Source organism: Mchenga conophoros, linkage group LG12 (genome assembly GCF_057382185.1).
Source record: "Mchenga conophoros isolate Kocher_MC1m ecotype Shallow Benthic linkage group LG12, M_conophoros_male_GT1.1, whole genome shotgun sequence".
In the NCBI taxonomy this organism is placed as follows: domain Eukaryota; kingdom Metazoa; phylum Chordata; class Actinopteri; order Cichliformes; family Cichlidae; genus Mchenga; species Mchenga conophoros.
In genome coordinates, this window is record NC_140537.1 from 35,838,277 (window position 1) to 35,858,290 (window position 20,014).

The 20,014-nt window shown below is 40.7% G+C and overlaps 3 protein-coding genes across 3 annotated transcripts in view; 2 read left to right on the forward strand and 1 right to left on the reverse strand.

Moving 5' to 3' along the window:
- cfap299 (cilia and flagella associated protein 299) overlaps positions 1-20,014 on the forward strand; it is a 134,221-nt gene that overhangs the window by 80,818 nt on the left and 33,389 nt on the right. The gene's annotated exons all lie outside the window — the stretch shown is intronic.
- Positions 1,161-10,379, forward strand: bmp3 (bone morphogenetic protein 3). Its single transcript, XM_085295528.1, has 3 exons — positions 1,161-2,249; positions 3,540-4,462; positions 7,396-10,379. Exons 1-3 carry the CDS (start codon positions 1,973-1,975, stop codon positions 7,585-7,587), a joined length of 1,392 nt encoding a protein of 463 aa, XP_085151654.1. The 5' UTR covers positions 1,161-1,972; the 3' UTR covers positions 7,588-10,379.
- Positions 10,380-20,014, reverse strand: part of prkg2 (protein kinase cGMP-dependent 2) — a 37,713-nt gene continuing 28,078 nt past the window's right edge. The window contains exons 13-19 of the mRNA XM_085295527.1: positions 18,292-18,381; positions 18,066-18,207; positions 16,694-16,857; positions 16,419-16,541; positions 16,114-16,176; positions 15,518-15,584; positions 10,380-14,556 (exon numbers count right to left, since the gene is read on the reverse strand). Of these exons, the coding sequence (XP_085151653.1) occupies positions 14,461-14,556; positions 15,518-15,584; positions 16,114-16,176; positions 16,419-16,541; positions 16,694-16,857; positions 18,066-18,207; positions 18,292-18,381 (745 nt within the window). The 3' untranslated portion in view covers positions 10,380-14,460. The remainder of the gene's footprint in view (positions 14,557-15,517; positions 15,585-16,113; positions 16,177-16,418; positions 16,542-16,693; positions 16,858-18,065; positions 18,208-18,291; positions 18,382-20,014) is intronic.

The window sequence follows — 20,014 nt, forward strand, 5'->3', positions numbered from 1 at the left end:
TTGAGAAGGATGTCACCTGTCCAAAAATACAAACCCAATAAAAATGTCTAATTAGCAGAGGTGTGGCCTAGCAGACTTCTGCTGATTGGAGCCGCCTGTGTTGTTATACCTAAAAGCCTTTCTGTACAATTTTTAATGAAGGGTGAAACTATCGAGACCAAAACCAGGTTCAAAACATCTGTTTTAATGCTATAGATTTGGGAATGTTATACAAATATACGAGATTGACTCACTTTTTGGGCCAGTCTCAAGTGGCCACAAGTGGAACTGCAGTTTCTGACACTTCATGTTGGCTTTATTTTCAGAACTGACTTCGGGTGTTAACATAAAAAAAATAGAAGATTTAAACTAAATATTATAGCTGAAGTGTTGTTGGAACATTTGTTTCAATCTATAAAGTCATGGTTTTTTTGAAGTGTCTTTCAGCACAGGAGTCAATTAATTGGTTTTTCATTGGATAGTTAAATACCACGGGCACCGTTGTTAAAACTCACCAGTTCAACAGTCACGGACATACATGTTGAATTTGACCATTTGTAAGTTCCTTTACTTGAATAAGTTTTCTTTTCCTTTGACAACTGTTTTATTATTGAGGGCAGTACTACTCTTAATCACTGTCCACTTTAGGGACTGGTTTTAACTCTGGCTTACAGTTAAATCCAGAGTTGTCCAACATCCAACTTACAAAGTGCTAAATGATCAGGCCCCGTCATATCTTAAAGACCTCATATTATCTCATATCCCAATAGAGCACTTTGCTCTCTGAGTGCAGGCCTGCTTGTGGTTCCTAGAGTTTCCAAAAGTAGAATGGAAGGCAGAGCCTTCACGCTCCTCTCCTGATGCTTCTTGCTTATCTGGTAGCAGCTGAAGACGTTAAAGTCATTCAGCCTGTTGACTGCTATGAAAGACATGGCATGCTAATATTATTGCCATCAGATGTCCAAGGGCGGGGAAATGCCCTAATCATTTCCTCCCGAGTGCCCCTGAAAGAGGACCAGTGGTGGGGGGGACTGCAGGCCGACTGGGTGGGGTGTTCAAACCCCGCCTGATGGCTGTTTGGGGGGAAGGCGGGGAACAGTATGCATCCGGATCGGACTGTGATGGTACAGGATGTGTGTGCTTAACTCCATTGAACTAAACTAAGTAGGGAAGAAAGCCTTTAATGCCGACAATAAGCCGCTTCATTCAGCAGCGCGGCCCGGACGCGCAGCTCTGCGGAGTAGAAATTGCGCACGGAGGGGCTGTTCTCTGGCAGCAGTTTAGGTGTTGAAATCAGTTCAATAAACCTCTGGAATGTCGTTTAGTAAAATATTTTCACGCTCTCCGTCTCGAGTCAACCGACAAAACACGCCCCCTTCGGCTCTTGATAACGAGATAATTCGAGATAATTTGTCCCCAGGCTGAATGTGCGTAGAAGTATTTTGAACAGGAAACTCTCTCTCTCTCTCCCCCTCTCTCTCTCTGAGGGTGAGCATGTGTACGTGTGTGTGCGCAGTGTGTGTGTGTGTGTGTGTGAGAGAGAGAAAGGAGAGAGGAATACCCAGCTGGTCCCACAAGCCCTATAATACCAAGCACAACATGCTTTACCTTCAATGAAAGCTGAGACTGAGGGACGGTTGACTGCTGGACCTGAAATCAGCTTGGAGTCGGAGAGGCGCAGTTTTTCTCCTTCTGCTTTCTCACACCTCATCCTGCGCGCCGGAACCTTTTTATCATTATTATTTTTATCTTTTTACTGACTTAATTTACTGACTCAAACACATTTAGACCTGCAACTTATCAAAAGTAGAGACAACTTGGATAACGCATCTTCCTCTCTTGTTGTGACCGGTGTCAAAGGTGATGGTGTCATTTTCTTGCAGAGGACTCAGGTGATGGTATGTGTTTCTGGAGATAGGGGCCACTTTCGGAAACGTGTTAGTTTTTCCACAGCTGTTATTTTTTCGTTTGCTACGTTTCCTTTGCCTCGAACATGGCACTCTACTCTCGATTTGTGATCGTGCTGCTTTACGGATGGAGTTATTTGTGCCTTGGATTGTGCGCGATGCTGAAAACGGACAATATCCCCGAGAGACTAAAGGTGGATTTTACGCATTCGGTGGATAAAAAATACGCGACAAAAGAAGACCGGGATGCGCTTTTACAGGATACGATGACGGAGCACATGCAGATGCTTTACGCGAAGTACAACAGCGCTGGATTTCCCTTCAAGGACGGCAACACTGTTCGTAGTTTCAAAGCGCATTGGGGTATGTATCAAATGTTTTATGTATATTAAGAACACCGACTTCTACCAGCATAGAAGTCAGTGACCGGCATGCCTTTTTGATGTTATATGTTTCCATTTTGCCTCAATCAGCTTGAATCACCTGCATAGTAAAAATGCAAATCGGCACATTTTTTCCATCTATAGATGAAAAACTTAAAGTAGAAAGAACATCTATAATATTGAGTAAGTCTTATTTTATAGAGCATAATGTAAAATTCGTTAAGACCGATGCCGTTCATGTGTGCGGAGCTGAAAAAGAAATACACCTGTTGATCCAGTAATGGAAATGTGAACAACCTGTTACGCATTCCTTTTGCCAGTAAGAGTAAAAGATTCGCATCAGATGGTGGCATGCAATTTAACATAGCTTGGCCGCACAACTGTTCACACCTTCAGATTTTACTGTCAGATAGTCTTGATAAATTTTCTCTCGAGCCAGCATCTGGCATCTGCCCAGACTGCCTGAGCTGTAGCAGCGTTTGAGTTTCCACTGCAGCGAGCGCTAATGTCCTTTCAGCTGGAGCTTTTTTTCCCCTCTTCTTCAGGTTCATTTATAGTAACTTTAATCCAATAAACCCTCAAGTGTTTACACTTCGCTGTGTTATTATCACTCGGACCATGGGGCGACCAGTTGCCACTTAGGGTTAAACTTTGTTAGATTACACTGCCTCCTGTCGCCCGGCTGCTGTATGGTATAGCATTAAAGGGCAGGTTCACCCAAATCACAAACATATTTCACGATTGATCCTCAGAAGAATTTGGCCATGCAGGAGTTTTTGGTTTTTGCTTGAAATTTCTGCTTTTATCCCAAAGCAGTGGAGATAAGTGGGAGTTTCTGCTATGCTGTTGCAAGCAATGACATGTTTAAAATGTTAAAGAAACCTTCTAAAGTACTGGTCTGTTCTTTCTTTACAGTGACAATTTTCTTTTTGATTGAAGCAATCCTCAAAATGAAAGCCTGTTAAAGCTTGGGTGAATTGTCCTGTGTCCTGCCGATCTTTAAAAATATTTTGTAATTAATGATTTTTTTAATACGTTTTTTAAAATCCCAAAATAATTCTATTGCATTAGGGTGAACAACTGTTTCATGACCTGAGCAAAAAAAGTGCACAACATAAGCCCGATGATGAAAACGCTGGACTAAAAAGAGGAAATACAAACATATAAATTATTATTACTAGCAGTAAAGTTTAGGAAAGGCCATGGTCAGTTTTGAAATGATGTGAACCGTGTTGCACTCTGTTCATGATATTACTCATTATATGCACAGGTACTATAAACAAGAAACAGCTGCAGATTTTCAACCTCACCTCCCTCACCAAATCAGAAGACATCCTGTCAGCTACTCTTCATTATTACATTGGAGACCTTCAGAACAGCACCCAGGGCTGCTCCAGGTCCAAAAGCTGCGCTCGCCATGGTCCCAGGAGGCACAGCCACATCCACATGGTCATCTGGAGCTTTGCATCTGTGGATAACAAGATGAGGACTCTTGGACATTTTCGGATCAATGTGTCCACCCTCTACAGGGACTTCATATCTTGGCAGTGGAAGGACATAACTCGTGTGGTCAACCAGGCCAAACACCACGACGAGCTGCTTATTGGGATTGAAGTGGCTTCACAAGGTTCCCAGCCGTGGAAGAAGCTCCTGTCAGACCGCTCACCCTACATCCTGGTCTATGCCAATGACTCTGCCATTTCAGAGCCTGAAAGTGTGGTAGCTACTCTCCAGAGGCCCCACTCAGTGAGAGGTGAGGGCTCCATTTCACACGGCTTCCATAAAGTGGGACTACGAGAGCAAAACGACACCGAAGGACAGCCGCAGCCCAGACACAGGCGCTCAGTGAATGTTCTCCTACCTTTGCAAAATAATGAACTTCCTGGTCCCGAGTACCCATATGAGACGACCGGCTGGGACGAGACAACTCCCTACGAACCATTTGAAAACAAACAGGCACGCCGGCCGCGTAAAAAGACACGCAAGAATCAGCGGCATAAGATGCCCTTGCTACAGTTTGATGAGCAGACGATTAAAAAGGCGCGAAAGAAGCAGTGGAACGAGCCCAGGAACTGCGCTCGGAGATACCTGAAAGTTGACTTTGCCGACATTGGATGGAGCGAATGGATTATATCGCCCAAGTCGTTTGATGCCTATTATTGCTCAGGGTCCTGCCAGTTCCCCATGCCAAAGGTGAGATTCAAAGCCCGGTAGCACCACACTATAGTGCTTTTAGACAGTACTAAAGGTGCCAAAGCAAAAAATTAGTGGGTTAGAGAAGGTAAAGCTCAGTACGGTGGCAATTATAGTATTTCTACCAATTAGCTATATGAAGAGGGAAAGCTGATCTTTGGTAGACTTCGTCATTATAGATGGGTCACTTGTGAGAGCTGGTTAAAGATGGAATTTTTTCTTTTTAAAGTGATCACAGCCTAAAATGGTAGCACTAATTCAATACTCTCTAGACAATACATCTGGGAACCTGTTTTTGTTTTTTCACAACTGAAGATTATAAATAAACCAAAAACCAATGTTTTTTTTTTTGTTAAATTTAGTTTTTGTTCGGTTTTGATATTAATAGTGCAGATAAAAGTTTTATGAAAGCAGTTTAGGCAACTTACAGGTGATCTGCAGGAGCAGAACTCTTTATATCCTCTACATGGGCAAAGAACCAAAGGGTGGTCCGAGGCAATAAAGTATGGCCATTAAAGATGGTGAATAATCTGCTAGCTGATTAAATTGGAGAAAACAAATCAGACCAACTGCTACGTAAGTACAAAAAACAGCGATAGCACATTTATTTCTGTCTGTAATGGAAAATTGTGATAGCTTAGCAAAGCAACATAGTTCTGCAGTATATAGATATTTAAAAAATTTGTAGTTATACATTTTGTGTCAGAGTCACTGACACGTAACCATGGAAGCCGGGTGTCATTCAGTATCGGCCAATGCTAGGCTGCACTGCTAGCCAGACTGCTAATTAACTGAACTTCCTGTCTCTACAGTTCACAGATTTAAAATCTATTTTCATTATGAAAAGAATGGGATTAACAAATGTCTCTTTAACATAGCTACAATAAATATGTGGCTAATGCTTAACCTCATCCGTTATACTGTCTCAGTTTTGAATGTTTAAGTGTTGGTCACCTGGGCTATTTTTCTCTCATTTAAACAACTGGCAATTTTCTAATATTTAAGAGCCACTAGAAACCACTCTCACTGCAATCTTATCATATTTTAAATACTGCAGAAATACGCGTGGTATTTTGCCCTAGATTCATGTGCTGTGTGAGGTTAACGTTAGCAATGCTAGCACCAGCAGCCCATCTTTACAACTTTATCATTTGCAAGTCTCAGAGTGAATTTACTAATGGTTCTGAAAGGATGATGTCTATTTAGTTGCTATAATGAAAAGCAAATAATTTGTCTATCCAAGCAGAATTTGTGGAAGGAAAGAACATTTAACCATCTCCGTACTTGCAGAAATCCTTATGGCCTCCGCTCTGGCTGCCTGACAATAGTGAAGCCCATTAGGTGGTCGTCCCCATACTTTTAAGCTAAAGTTAAATCCAGTAGCTTCTGTTTTTCCAGAGTAACTTTTTTGAAAACCATTTCTTTACATGGTGATTATTAATGATTCCTTATGACGCAGTCCTAAATGACAGTCATGTCTGCATAAGCAAATGATAAGAATAGTTGAAAGTTAGAGCCATCAGTTTCTATACCAGCAGTGTACATTATTGGCTTGGCTTGGCGACCCCTGTAAGAATTGTTTGGCTCTGTAACTAAAGACTGCAGACATTAGTCTTTAACTTTTTTTTTTTTTTTTGCAGTATGGTATACATTATGTAAATAGGACGGGCTACATTCAGATAGCAGTCTCTTTACTGCTTTGCATTAATTTAACATGGGGAAAATCAACCTCAGGGGTCCCTGCTATCTTTCTGTTTTATATAACAGGCAACAGTGGCAAGCCTTATGTCATTGGCTTTGATCTTCAACAGCAGGGTTAAAGTAGTTACAGTAGTTGTGCAGATAGTTCTTCATGCTTTTATCTTCAGATTGTATCTTTGTCTTTAAAGATGCACATCAGATGTAAATCTAGATTTAGCCCAAGCAGTCCTACTATATTAAACCTGCAGTAATAGTGAAGCTACAGATGTCATCTAACATGCTTAGTAAGAAAACCGGCGTCCTCATAAACAGCTGGTTGACCTCCTCATCAAAATTCAATAAAAATGTTATTACCTAAAACAAACCAAGTATCTTGAATGAAGTATCTACAGAGGATAACGTTAAGCCTTTACACAGAAGATGGAAATAAGTGAGAGACACAAAAAACATCTGCCTGATGTTAAACATCAACTTCCCTTTTAGCTCGTGGCACCGGTGATAAGATAACCACGCAGGTATTTTAAACATGGCCGGAATGCACGAGCTACATCCACTTAATTCATTAAGTCGGAGTCACAGGTCTTTGTAGTCGGAGGTAATTAGTCCCAGAAGTAGAGCCTAGGGCTTTTAAGGCAGCCGCCTCCCTCTCCTGCAGCTTTTCTGCTCAGCCTGTGCAGAAAACGTTGTCTCGTTTGTCAGGTTGAAGTTTTAGAAGCTTCTAAATAGCCATGATTAAAAGGGTGCACTTTTTTTTCCTGTGGAGTGGTGTGGGAAGACTTCTATCGCTTACTAGTTCCTGTTGAGAATGAAGCAGCTGTGCAGGTGAACTGCTGGGCGTGTAGAACTTAAATTCAGACCCACAGACCCTTCGGCCAATGCTGCATGCTAGTTGCACTGAATAATATTGCTATGCCCTTGACAAATAAGATTATATATGATCTTAAATGGCAAATAGGAAAACTACATGTGCAGAACTTCAGCAACAAGTAAAGTTTGATATTGTTGAATTGGTTATACATTTGGGGACGTTTTGAATGTCTTTTTTCTGCTTTCAAATATGTTCGGTAGAAGGAAAAATAAATGTACGTGTGAATATTTGCTATCACTCTGGGTTTCTGTGACTCTGGAAAACAAGGCCCAGCTTGTTAGAAACATGTCCTGTTGGCTCATCAAAAGTTCATAACTGTTTAACTTTTACTTTAAAATGACATTTATTTGCTCTTTTTTTTAAGGCTCTGAAGCCATCTAACCACGCCACCATCCAGAGCATAGTGCGGGCGGTGGGCGTCATCCCAGGCATCCCCGAGCCGTGCTGTGTCCCCGAGAAAATGTCTTCCCTCAGCATCCTTTTCTTTGACGAGGACAAGAATGTGGTGCTGAAAGTCTACCCCAACATGACAGTAGATTCCTGCGCCTGTAGATAGTTTCTTTTTCCTCCCAGGCCTCATCGCACACACCTCGTGTCATAAAGAGAAGTAAAAAACAAACAAACAAAAAACCCCACATACAGCCATAAAGACGGTCTCTTCTCCTGTTCCTGCAGTCATACACTCACTCAGATACAAATATCAAGTGAATACAACTTCCCTTTTGCACTGGAGGAGAGCACCGCCTGTTGTTCCAGGTGACGATGTGACTGTCAGTGGGAAGAAATGGATCACGTGAGTTATCCTAGTAAAAGTTGTATTTTAAACGTATTTATCATCGCTGCTCAGTTATCAGTTGGGCGACGGCAGGGTGGATGCGATCATAAACCCACTATCAAGGCATACAAACACCAGCTGAGGCATAAAAGAGACAAAAACTGAAGGAAAATATTCACTTTTCAGGAAAAACCAAAAAGATCTTCATTTCAGCTGGTGCCCGTGGAAGGGCGAGGTGGTTGTACTCATCTTTCTCTCCTTCACAGCTTGAAGTTGTCACCTCCAGGTCACCTCTGCTCGCATTTGCATGGTTTTTGTTACTATGTGTAAGTATTTATGTCTGTACTATCACTGTGTTATTCACCATACGAGAATTTATTGTATCATTTTTTGGCTTGGCTGCTATAAAGGGTTATATTAGATTCCAAAGCCAGAATTGTGACGTAGACTTTTAGGTTGCTTTACATATTTATGTTTAACTCTGTTGTTGTACAGAACCAACATTTTTTTTAGAGTTTATTATAGGTGGAAGAGTAAGCTACATTCATATGGTCTCCTCATTAACAGGGACATTCTGAGGCATGTTTTGCTTCTCCAAGAAAATGAAAAAGCTTCATGAGTAAACCTCGTAGGTGAGGCCAGATTAACTTGTTAGCATGAGGCCAGAACTGCAAAAATTAATGCTCAGTGAGAGGCAGCTGAAGGAGAAATATGTTTTTGACATACTCTTCTGTTAGAAACTGATGGAAAGTGTTGCGTGAGGTCTCGGAGGTGGAGGTGGATAAAATTTCTGAAAAAGTAATTTGGGTGCCTTTAAAACCCAGCAGAAGATGGATTTTTTGCAGGGGTGCAACTTCTGCTGGGACGTTTTTCTTCTCTGCGAAGCTCCGCTTCAAACTCAGTTACGTTCTGATCCGTTTCATGAAAACACCAGTATTACTGAGGACCAGAAACATGTCGGGCTGCACTGTAGGCATTTGGGGGGAAGAGCTTTAGGACGGGCTGACAGCTTTAAGCCATTCATTCGTACAAATTGGTAGATGGCTTAAAATAAATGAACACTCCAACTATCAGGTCAAAATGAACTTTTTTCAGTGTTAAATTGAGCACAATTTGCAGTAAACTGCCTGCTACCAAACTTAGCAAATTAAGTTTTTATGATTCATTTAAATACTCTCCTCCCAAAATTTTATTCTCACAGGAAAAAATACATATGCAAGTTTTTCTTTTTTACCTGTTTCCCCCCCAAAAAAAACTTCTTGAAGGTATAGGATATTGAAAGGTACCGCTACTCTGACTTTTACTTGGATTTCAGTTTCACCTTTGTGCTGTTTTTCAGCTTCAGGAAAAACAGAAAAGTGGTACTTGGTGCAAGCTACTAGCATCAGCTGGGTACAGTGGTGGCAGTAGAAAAAATGAGATGAAGCAAAAACAAGCTGTGCATTATTATGTCCTTTCTGTTATTCACGTTTTGAGCAATATGACCGTCATTATTATTACTGTGTATTATTCTACAGAGTGGGTTTTACATAAATCATTAGAGGGTGTGTTATTCGAGTCAGATCAGCTACAAACAACAGGCACACCTGGAGGAGCAGTTAACATGTCGTAACCTTGCCTTGAGTTGTGCGTTATTGTCACAGTTCATAAAACCAAATATTTATTCAGAGCAAGTAGACGTAATTATAGCAGCGTTTTTTTTTTTTTTCTATACACTTGTACATTGCCTTTGTATATAGCTCACTCTACTACAATGATGCGTCTTTGAGATAGAAGTGCCTTTTTGAATGGGTGGATTTCTGCTTCACAAAAAGTTCGAGTTGATTCATCGTGAAGCTCAAGTCAAAGCAAGCAGCTGAGTATTTTTCTTATGGTACAAAATAGGCTCCAGAGTGAACATAGCGCGTATTCTTTTGTGGAATTTATTCTCAAATGTATTTCAAACCATTTTGATAATCCAGAGACATTTATTTTGTGTCAATACCCGAGGGCAGATTGTGTAACTTTCTATATTTTGTACTGACACGTTTTACAGTTTGTGCTTCCTCGTTTTGTGCCGACACGATTTTTAGAAATGCATGTTATAGAATGAAGTGGCTTCCTCCGTTGGTGCCAGTACAACTTTGCAGATGTGACGACTGCTGACGCGTCACTTTTTGGATCCTTGCTTTTTCTGCATTTGTGACTCAACTTTCCGAGTATGAATCGGCGCAGTCATCTACAGCGCAGCGCATCGACCTTTACTTCACTGTTTCATCTTCTCGTGTAAATGTTGTGCTGTAGGTTAAACAAAGAAATGCCTGTACAATAAGCTTCATAAAATATATTTGTATATGGAAAAGGCCTTTAACATGCATCTATTTATTTTCTCTATGTTGCATATCTTGTAAAGGTGTGGTCTGGGAAAGGGGGGGCCGAAGCTCAGAAATGTCGATGGTCTTTATATCTGCGATGGACATTTGTCACTACTGACTAAAAGTGTGGTGAACTGTTTAAAGGTCTCCCTCCTCTGAGCTCGGACCCTCCTTCCAAAGCATTCAAAGAAATGAATAAAAGTATGCAAGAACAAAATCTATCAAGACTTTTATTGTATTTAATTTTTGTCAACCTTTGGTTATGAAATGCTGTATCCCATTTTAAAACAAAGAAAAATACTTAAAGTTCATGTATTTTCTCCCTCTGTACCTCCTGAAAATAACACAAAATCTGTTTCTGAGGTACAAGTACCAAAATTCAAAGGTATATCTGTATGTACAGGGATGTTTGTGTGCTCCCTTTTTATTAGATTATTTACTTTTTGTTCATATACAGTGTATATATATTTTTTCAGGATCGCGTCAGACAAAGGCAGGTATAGATACAGTGTAGCACATTATGTGTGCTGATTAGCAATCCAGTTAAGTTCAATCACTTTGTCTTCAACCACTTTAAAGTGTTAAAGTCAGCTATGTAGCTGCCTCCCCACATATCTGTTATTACACTATAACATTTGATTAAGAACTTTCGAACATATTCATAAAATTCAAAAGCTTTGCCTGATTTATATTTGGCCAATCGCATAAGGTCATCTTCTCAGTCATCTTCCAGCGTGGCTGCTATTTTTAGATCCCTCCCCGGATGTCCAGTTCTGACAAATTTCACTGTCCGTGCTGCGATTTCTCACCAACCTCAGACTTCTGCTTCCAGCTGACCCAGATTTTGTATCTCGCACTGTCACGGCTGATGAGAGCTGGGTCTGCAGGTACAGCTTAGCAGGTTTTTAGCTGTCCAGTTTGAGTGCAAAGTACACTCGACAGATTTGCTTTTCTAAAAGGTTGAAGCACACCCACTGAAGGGTTGAGGAATCACCATTTTGACGCAGTGGAATAAATCCAGCACATACCAGAGGTACAATTACATAATGGGACTTCCTCTGAGAGAATAGCAGCCACGCTGAAAATGGTCCAAAGTTGCACAACAAGGTGAGAATGGATCAAACTTTTATTGATCCGTTCTCATAACTTTATGATCACACCCCGTGGGCTTGCTGGCCTAAACTGTACTAAGGTAAACATGTAGCAACGTGTGAGAGCTTGTAGATGTAACACAAGAGTGTGAAACATTTTTAAAAGTGAAAACAAAACTTAAAATGTTTTCTACATTTTATCTTACAGGCCCGTGAATTTTGCATCATATTTACCTTCATAAAACTGCACTTTCACTCATGATACATTTCCATTTTTTGTGATGAGAATCTTCTGATTACAATGCAAGACATCATGAGTCATTTAAATAAACCAACAACTTCCACTCTCACGCACAGACCACTAGCTTCATTTGTCAGAGAGAGCTCCGCTGACTGCCATTAACCAAAATGCCTCTGCTTTTACCATCAGATCTACCTCTGCAGTAATGACAGTAGAATTTGTGAATTCAACGTCTAAATCCACCTCCGGTTTTCCATTGCAGCAACAAGTGGGCCACTGTAGGACGGCCCACATCTCTGAGTGTGATCCAACCACAGGTAAGACCTCTTTAGGGCTGTTGAAAGGAAAAGGAAATATCTGCTGTGGACTAGAACCTCCAGATCAGCCCAAAGGAAATTGGAGTTAATGCCACTTTACTAATAAAATGAAAAAGTTCAAATGTTAAACCGATCTGTTTGAAGGGATTGTGTAAATGCAGTTAAAAAACTCTGTCCTGAAACAGCACTGCTCCTCCAAACTCACACATACATTCACCAATCAGAGGACACATTTACAATATACATGATATTTACAAATTCACTCACCCGTTTTTTTTTTAAGGTTTATATAAAGGAGCAAGTAGGTTAGATTGTATAAACTGTGTATTTCGGATGCTTGTGCTTTATATTATTGAGTATATACACAGAGACGTGGTACCTCAAATGTTTAAAATGGAAAACACACCAATTTAAACCCCAGGTTCCTCAGAATCACCTCACAGTAAACCCTAAACATATTCTGCTCACTTCGGCCTCTGCTGTTCCTCCTCACATCATCAACGGCTCAAACGTGTCTCCGGCTCAGGAAGCCCACCGCGAGACGCTCACACTTTATGATTCAAGTGGAGAGAAGGTGTTCCTGTCTTTGTTTGTCATCTGTGACAAAAGTGAAGAGGCTGTGAGGATAACACAGTTGGCACAAGGAGCTACAGATGCTTCATGGATGTTTCTGTTGGGGTTCATATCCAGCGTGTGTTGGTTTTCAATGCAGTGTCATCTCCTCAAATTCCCTTTAGCTGTTAGAAATAAAGGCCGCATCGATGTTTCTGAAGTAAAAGAGCAATTAGGGAATTGAAAATAAGAATAGTATGACGTATGGCAAAGAATGCTGAGCTGAATAAACTCTTGGTCCCTCCAAAGCAATCGGTTATGAAGCTCGATGACACCATCCGAGTGTTTCTGGACCATCCATAAAATGTACTGTGCCTGAGGGCAAACTTAAAAAAGCTTGAGCTGTACCCAATAACTTCAGGAAATCAAAAACTACAAACACGGCAGTGAATCATTTCTGTAATTTCTGCATGTCTGTAGTTACTCTAATGTGATGTTAGCACAATAAATTTTGTTTTTACTGTTTTTTGTGGGTATTACCAACTGGAAAGCTACCCTGAAATGCCCACATTGCCACTGGGAGATGTTTTTAAGAAAACAGTGCACGTTCAGGATTGGTTAAAGTGCACGTTCTCTTTCACCAGCTCTAAAATAACTCACAGGGTTACTGTGCTTTACAGAGGGGCTCAAACTTCCACAAGGGGACAGTTACATGGAGGAGTTTATTCCCAGTCACAGTGCTGGCTGTTATCACTTCCCATGTGTTTATATCGCCCTATTGCATGGGATCAACTCTCCTGTAGTTTTGGTTAGTTTCCTGCCCCTCCCTGAGGCTGGTTCTGCTTCTCTACCTCATGTGATCTTTGAGGTTCTCTCCGTAATACTGTAGGGTCTTTAGCTTATAATGTAATGAGTCTTGAGATGACAACTGTTGTGAACTGGGCCTATATAAATAAAAATAAACATTTTAATTGAATATGGGGTGGAGGTGTTATCCAGCACACCACCCTGGTGCAGCACATATCAGCAGCAGATTATAGAGAAGCTCATTAATGTTTATAATAGCGTTATTATGGACTCCTAGTGTATCCCAATACCCGGTTCCAGGCTGACGGCTTCATAACGAGCTGTTTAACTCTGCAGTGAGCCGATGAAGCCGTTTGTGTGGCATTTTTGTTACCGAGTGTCTGCGGCTGCACGAGGTGTTGAACTGATAATATGGCTTGTGACTCCCAGTTGCTGATGAGTGTACGTCATATAGAAGGTATAGAAAGAATTTTATCCTACTGTGATGCTAACCTTACTTATTCTAACTATGAGAACCTGTTATATTCCACAGTAATACCACAAATTGAGCTAGTTGATTCTGTGCAGCCACAGTAGCCCTGAGTGTCCTCTTAGCCCACTAACATTAGCCAGCTAAGGAGTGTTAACTTACCTGACTTAATGTGATTCAACACAAATATTAGAAATCTTTCTTTTTTGTTGCATAACGGGGCTACATCTGAAGTTTTGTCTGGGTTAACGATTAATACATTAATCCTGTATGTCAAGCTAGGCAGCTTCATGCTAATTAATGTGACACTGAGCACCATTAACCAGAACCTTCTGTTTTGTTGGCATTAATAAAATCCTTTCTGGTAATGTTCTTAATCTGCTTCTGGCAAATGTCTTGGTGGTGGCCCGACTGCTCTGAGGTAAAAGCTTTTGCATTTCACATCCAGTTTTGTTCGAATGTTGAACGCTGACACGGCTGTTGGAGCAGCTTAAAACTTTTCTGAATCGCTTCGATTTTTCTCGACATCTTTGTCAAAAATAGTGTGAAACAGAGAGTAAAAGAAAAGTCAAGCAGTAAACCTTTACACCTTTGAAGGCTTCCATTCAAATGTGCACATGTTGTATGAAGATGCAGGAGCAATACGGGTTTACCTTTTGGTAATATCCCATTTTCAATTATCTGTCAATCTGTGACAATCATAAAGCTGCTAAACCATGGCTGAGGTGATGTAAAGTCACCTGTAAGTCCACTTTTGCTGTTAGATTTTAGTTGTTAATGTGTGCAGTGGAAGGAAAATGTTGGAAAGATGGAGGAGAAGCCCTCAGAAGTCCATGTCCCAACCAGACAGCTCATCAGGAGGACTGTCATCATCTGGAGGGTAGCTGTCGAAGTAACTGTGATCTGTTGGTCCTGTAAGCTATGGAGCAAAGGAAGGAAGAGGAGAGAGAGATGGTTAGCAAAGCATTGAGTTGGTCTGAAATCAAATAGTAACAACTGATGGGGCAACAAAATTCAACATGGCATTTTTAAGGTTAATACAAATTCCCTTTGGGGTTGTGTCAGGAAGGGCAGCTGGAATAAAACTTAAATCAAATGTGGAGCTACTTGCTGTGGTGACCCCTCGTGATAAATCACTACACATGAGCGGGGGACACTGGTTTCCTTTTCCAATGTGGAACAGTATAAAGTGTGCAGGAGGCAGAAAGCATGATGGCCATGTCTTGCTGAGAATTCACCTGACAGTTACCTCCTTTATCCTTATTAAGCCCATTTTTCCACAACAGGAGCTATAAGACATTGGGTGTGCGTTCATAACACACACGTAAGGGTAAGAAGGAAGAAATGCCTGCTGTGGGACAGGTATTTCTGTGCTGGAAGAAAGCTCCTCGGGCTCTACACTGACTGGCTAAAGTCAGATAAGCAACTACAGTAAGATTTTTGGGGAAATCAAGCAATCAGCACTTGCTAGATTAAGAAAAGCAGAAAAAATGGAAACTGGATGAAAAATAAATCTGAACTCCATCAAAGTTCCTGAGAGATTTTACAGAGACAGGAGGAGGCTGGAAGAAAGCTAGAAGTGAACTAAAGATTGGCAGCGGTGCTGGTGTAAATGAAGTGGTGAATCTGACAAATTGCTCTGGGAGCTGCCTCATCCTGTCTGCTGTAGCTGCTTTTATCTTTTGTCCCGGCCTTCACACTGAAGTGCAGCTCAGACAACAAAAGGAGAGACAAAGTCCCGCGATCATTGTTTCAGCCGGCTAATATGCCTACAGGTCTCCTGCACACTTTAAACAGCAAACAGATATTTTGTTCTGAAAGTTTAATCACGCTTCAGTCATGACGTGGAACTACAAGTTACAAGTTTGATCACAGCTTACTTCTCTTTTCAGTGGCGATGGTAACGTCCTTGCCTTCAGCCCCTCCCAGTTGAAGCCATTAAACCACCTTCAGATACATTAGAGAAAACACACATCTGTAAGTGTATTTATCTTCTCACATTTACATATATGAGTTTGACTCTGTCAGAACAAACGCAAAGTAGGAAACGTCCCAATTTAAAGTTTGAACAGTGATTCGAGTGGTTGTTAAATGTCACTTGTTCTGGATCAAGAACTCTTTCTGTACATTTTACTTGGACTTTGACTTCTATTCCTGGCTCAGTATGGAAAATGAGAACTAGGTCAGCATCACGTGTAAGAACAACATATCAATCCCTGCATTATGAGTATATATTGTTTCCTGTAATGCGGTAGCCTCATGCTGTCTTTGTAAAGGAAAAAGGCAAGTGGCAAGTTCAATCATTTGATAAGCCTTGACGATGTTTGCATCCGACTGCTCTTGCACACTGTTCAGTGATTATCTAATTGTAAAGGCTATGAACCACGAGCCTTCATCCATAATGTTCAATCAGTGCTAATTTGTGGAACTAATCTTCCCGCTGAGATCCACAACAAATGAGTCAGTTCCTACTTACCTGTGCTTCTTAATATCAGTTATTCCATTTTTGAGATTACCCAGTCGCTCTGAGGGGTTCCGCCTATAAAACAGATCAAAGTCAGGAAATTAACTCTTCACCAAATTACTGTGCTAGTTCCAAGATGGTTGGGTTATGTTTTCCTGCTCTGTTGTTCAGAGCTTGAAGAAAACTGTTTAATGTACCTGGGTGTCAGGTATACTGAGCACATCAGCCATCATCAGACTCTGTCCTGAAAATCTGAATCGAGAATTTTGTGTCTACTTAAGCTTCAGGTATGTCGGCCTGCGCATGTGAGTGTGTACCTGCATAGCTTGCGTATGAGGTCCTCCGGTCTCTTTGCTATCTTCTTCGGGAAGTCCATCTTCTCAATGCCTCTCAAGATGAAAGTGTACGTCATCATCTGGTCAATTCCTGAGAACGGAGGACTGTGGAGTGAAGAAAAAATCGGCAGATATTCAGCAAGCTTTTAGCAGTACTTTGTGTAAAAATGACTGCAGGTCAGTGGGCAGAGTGAAGTGGATGAGTGAAAGGATGATCTTGCTGCAGATTGGAATCACAGAAGAACGCGTGCTCTAACCTGCCGGTAAGAAGCTCAAACACCAGGATGCCCAAAGCCCAAAAATCCACACTGAAGTTGTGGCCTTTGTTGAGGATGATCTCTGGTGCCACATACTCTGGAGTGCCACAGAAGGTCCAAGTCTTCTGGCCACATCTGATCTTCTTGGCAAAGCCAAAGTCGACCTGGAAAAGGAGAGTTTAGTCTTTAAAGAGATGTTTACTGTCAGCCTGTCAGCATACAAGTATACAGTAATGTTGAAACTTTTAAAAGTCCTCTGGGGAGCCTTTAAGGCTTTTCCACAAAAATACCTGCCTACATTAAAAGCCTTACTCTTTAAGAAACCACTGTGCTGCTTATGTCTGCTTAGATGCCATAAAACATCCTGACGTCTAAGCAGTTTTATCAGACACATGAAAAAGAAACCAATCAACAAAAAATGTGTTATGTGACATGAATTTCTCCCTAATTCATTGTTTTCTTATCCATCCTACTTACTGTATCCATAACTAGCTTGTCATAGCATTTGTTCACTGCCCTGCTGGGTCAGCAGACGTGATGTTCATGTGTAATGAAGCTATAATGTTGTGACGCTGTCAAAGTTTGATTTGCTTTCAGTAAATGTGCCAGTAACCACTAAAACTGTAGCTACAGTGCTCCCCCTTTCTTTTAGTAGCCCTTTTAATTGCTTACTACCAAACTATTTAAACTATACTTCATACTGCATGCACTGGTGCACGTTATTAAGACAGTGGCCAGAAGTCGAACCCAGGACCTTCTTGCTAACCCTTGTGCTACCATGCTCCCATTCTTATATTAGTGAATAATTCACCATATGTCACTAATACATGACATACTCGGCAGAACACTAAACTTGTGACTCAAGCCACAAACCCTAAAAGCACCTGTGAGTCACAGATCAGGGCACGGTAGAGCTCACAGCACTCGCAGAGCAGAGGAATTAGCTGCATCAATTTGCACAGCATTTAAATGGATGACGCAGAACGTGGGTGGAGAAAAAAACAAAGCAAAACGCTCACAGACCTGCCAAATGTCAGGCGCACACACAGGTGTGACCAAAGGAAATGTTTAGTTGTGCCTGACAGACTTTTTTGGTCGCAATTAACTCATTCACTGCAATTGACGTCTATAGCCGTCAATTGCAGTGAATGAGTCAATGGGTTTAACTCATTCACTGCCAATGGCTGGCAGTGAATGAGTTAAGACCAAAACGGTTGCATCCTGGAGTCTGGAAACACACATTTTGATTAAGCCTGATGACTCCAAACTATAAGAAATGCACTGGTCATCAAAGCGGGAGGAACATGCTGACAAGTGTTGTTCTTTCATGGTTCTGAGACAAAATGCGTTTACTTTCTGGAACTAATCTCACCAGTTTGATGTATCCTTCAGAATCCAGAATGAGGTTCTCAGGCTTCAGGTCTCTGTAGAGGACACCTTTCCGGTGGAGGTACTCGAAAGCCTCCGTGACACAGCCCATGCAGAATTTAGCAGCAGATTCATCAAAGCTGCCCCTGAAGACCAAAACCCAAACATCCTATTAAAACCTTTTGCAGCTTTTGTGACAGTGGCTCCAGACAATGGTTGGCATCTCCTACCTGTCCCTGAGCAGACTCCAGACCTCTCCACCCAGACAGGCCTCCAGCAGCATGTACACATATTTGTTATCCTTGAATGTGCGATACAGTCTGGAGAAAATGAAACACAAACAAGTTTAGCTTTAAATACAACAAATGCCATTTTATCATCATTTGAGATCAGCATTAGTCTTTTTATTCCTTTGATTTATTTATGTGGTTGACGCAGTTTCATAAAGAACCCGACAATATTTGAGACTGAAGACAACCAGACGTGCAGCTGGTGAAAGAACCATCAGGGGCAGACAACTGCTAAGACTCTCAGGTCTAAAAGATTTGCACATATTTAACCAAATCACTTTCTGAGTTATAATTCGATACCATCTGGAAAATCTAGTATTTATTCTATTTTGACTCCACTGATATTTTGGTTTTTAAACATGTCATATTTGCTCAATCAGCCATGAAAGTTGAATGAAAATGGCAACAATTTTATATTAAAGTATTCTTTATGCTATATTTACAACAGTATTGTTAAATTCAACTATCACATTCAAAATAATCAGTAGTTGTCATTTACAATGTGAATTTTCTTTTGTTTGTTTTAGTGTGTGGTCAACAGTGCTCTTCTCCAAGAAAGTAACAAAAAAAAAAGTAATCCCTTTACTGATTACTTATTTTCAAAAGTAATTAGTTACTTTATTACTTAGTTACTTTTTGAAAACATGATACACAACCCGGATAAGTAATGAAGCAATAGACCTTTCAGCCAAATTCTGTTTTTCTGCATAATCCATCATGTAAAATTGAATCAAATGAAAAAGTCTCTTTTGAAAACTTGTTTTATTAGTTTTAACTTTATGCAAAAATAAGTTTTCTTCCCACACAGAGTGAACAGCGGACGCTAATGTTTTTGTCACTTTTTACGGAATCAAAGTAATGTCAGTACTTCCAAGCTTTAAACTCTGCATGGTCGCACGCGCTTAACGTCATTGTCACGAGACACTCTCACAAACAAAATCACGATTTAGTAACGCAGTAATGCAGCGTGCTTACGGGAAAGTAACGGTAATCTAATTTTTTTTGCAATACTAATCCCTTACTTTACTCATTACTTGAAAAAAGTATTAAAGTATTACAGTAACGCATCTCTGGTACTCAAATGTTGGACTTTGCAGGAGTGCTGGACTTTTCTTGATACTGCCTTGATTTCAACGTGGGGAAAATCAGGTGGGTCAACGGCTTGTTTTTCAAAAAATTATATCTTGAAAACTGTTTGATAAATGATGCTAAAACTGCACAAAAATCATTGTATTTAGATTGTAACATAAAATTGACGGTCTAGCAGAAGGCTGCTAGATTACCCATGAAAAGCAACAAAAATACAAAATATATGATAAACAGGAAGCAGGGCACCTAAATTATTAAATTTCGCCCGAGCTGTAATTATCACATAAATGAATTAATTCTAGCTTAATATATGAAGTAATGTTTTCAGATTTTAGTGTAAATAGGAGCCTAGATCGACATCCGTGATTCAACATTAAGCTTAAAGGCTCTTAAAACTGCAGCGTGGGTGTCAACCACTCCACCACAATGCCACCGTACGTAGCCTTAAGTCTTACATCACCCGACGTCGGTCTTGAAAACAGATTAGGAATAAAATAGGTACACAGAGTGTATGAAGAGGAGGTTAGCTGGATGAGCGTTACAGAAGGTGAAGAATGGCTTTAATATCAGAGTC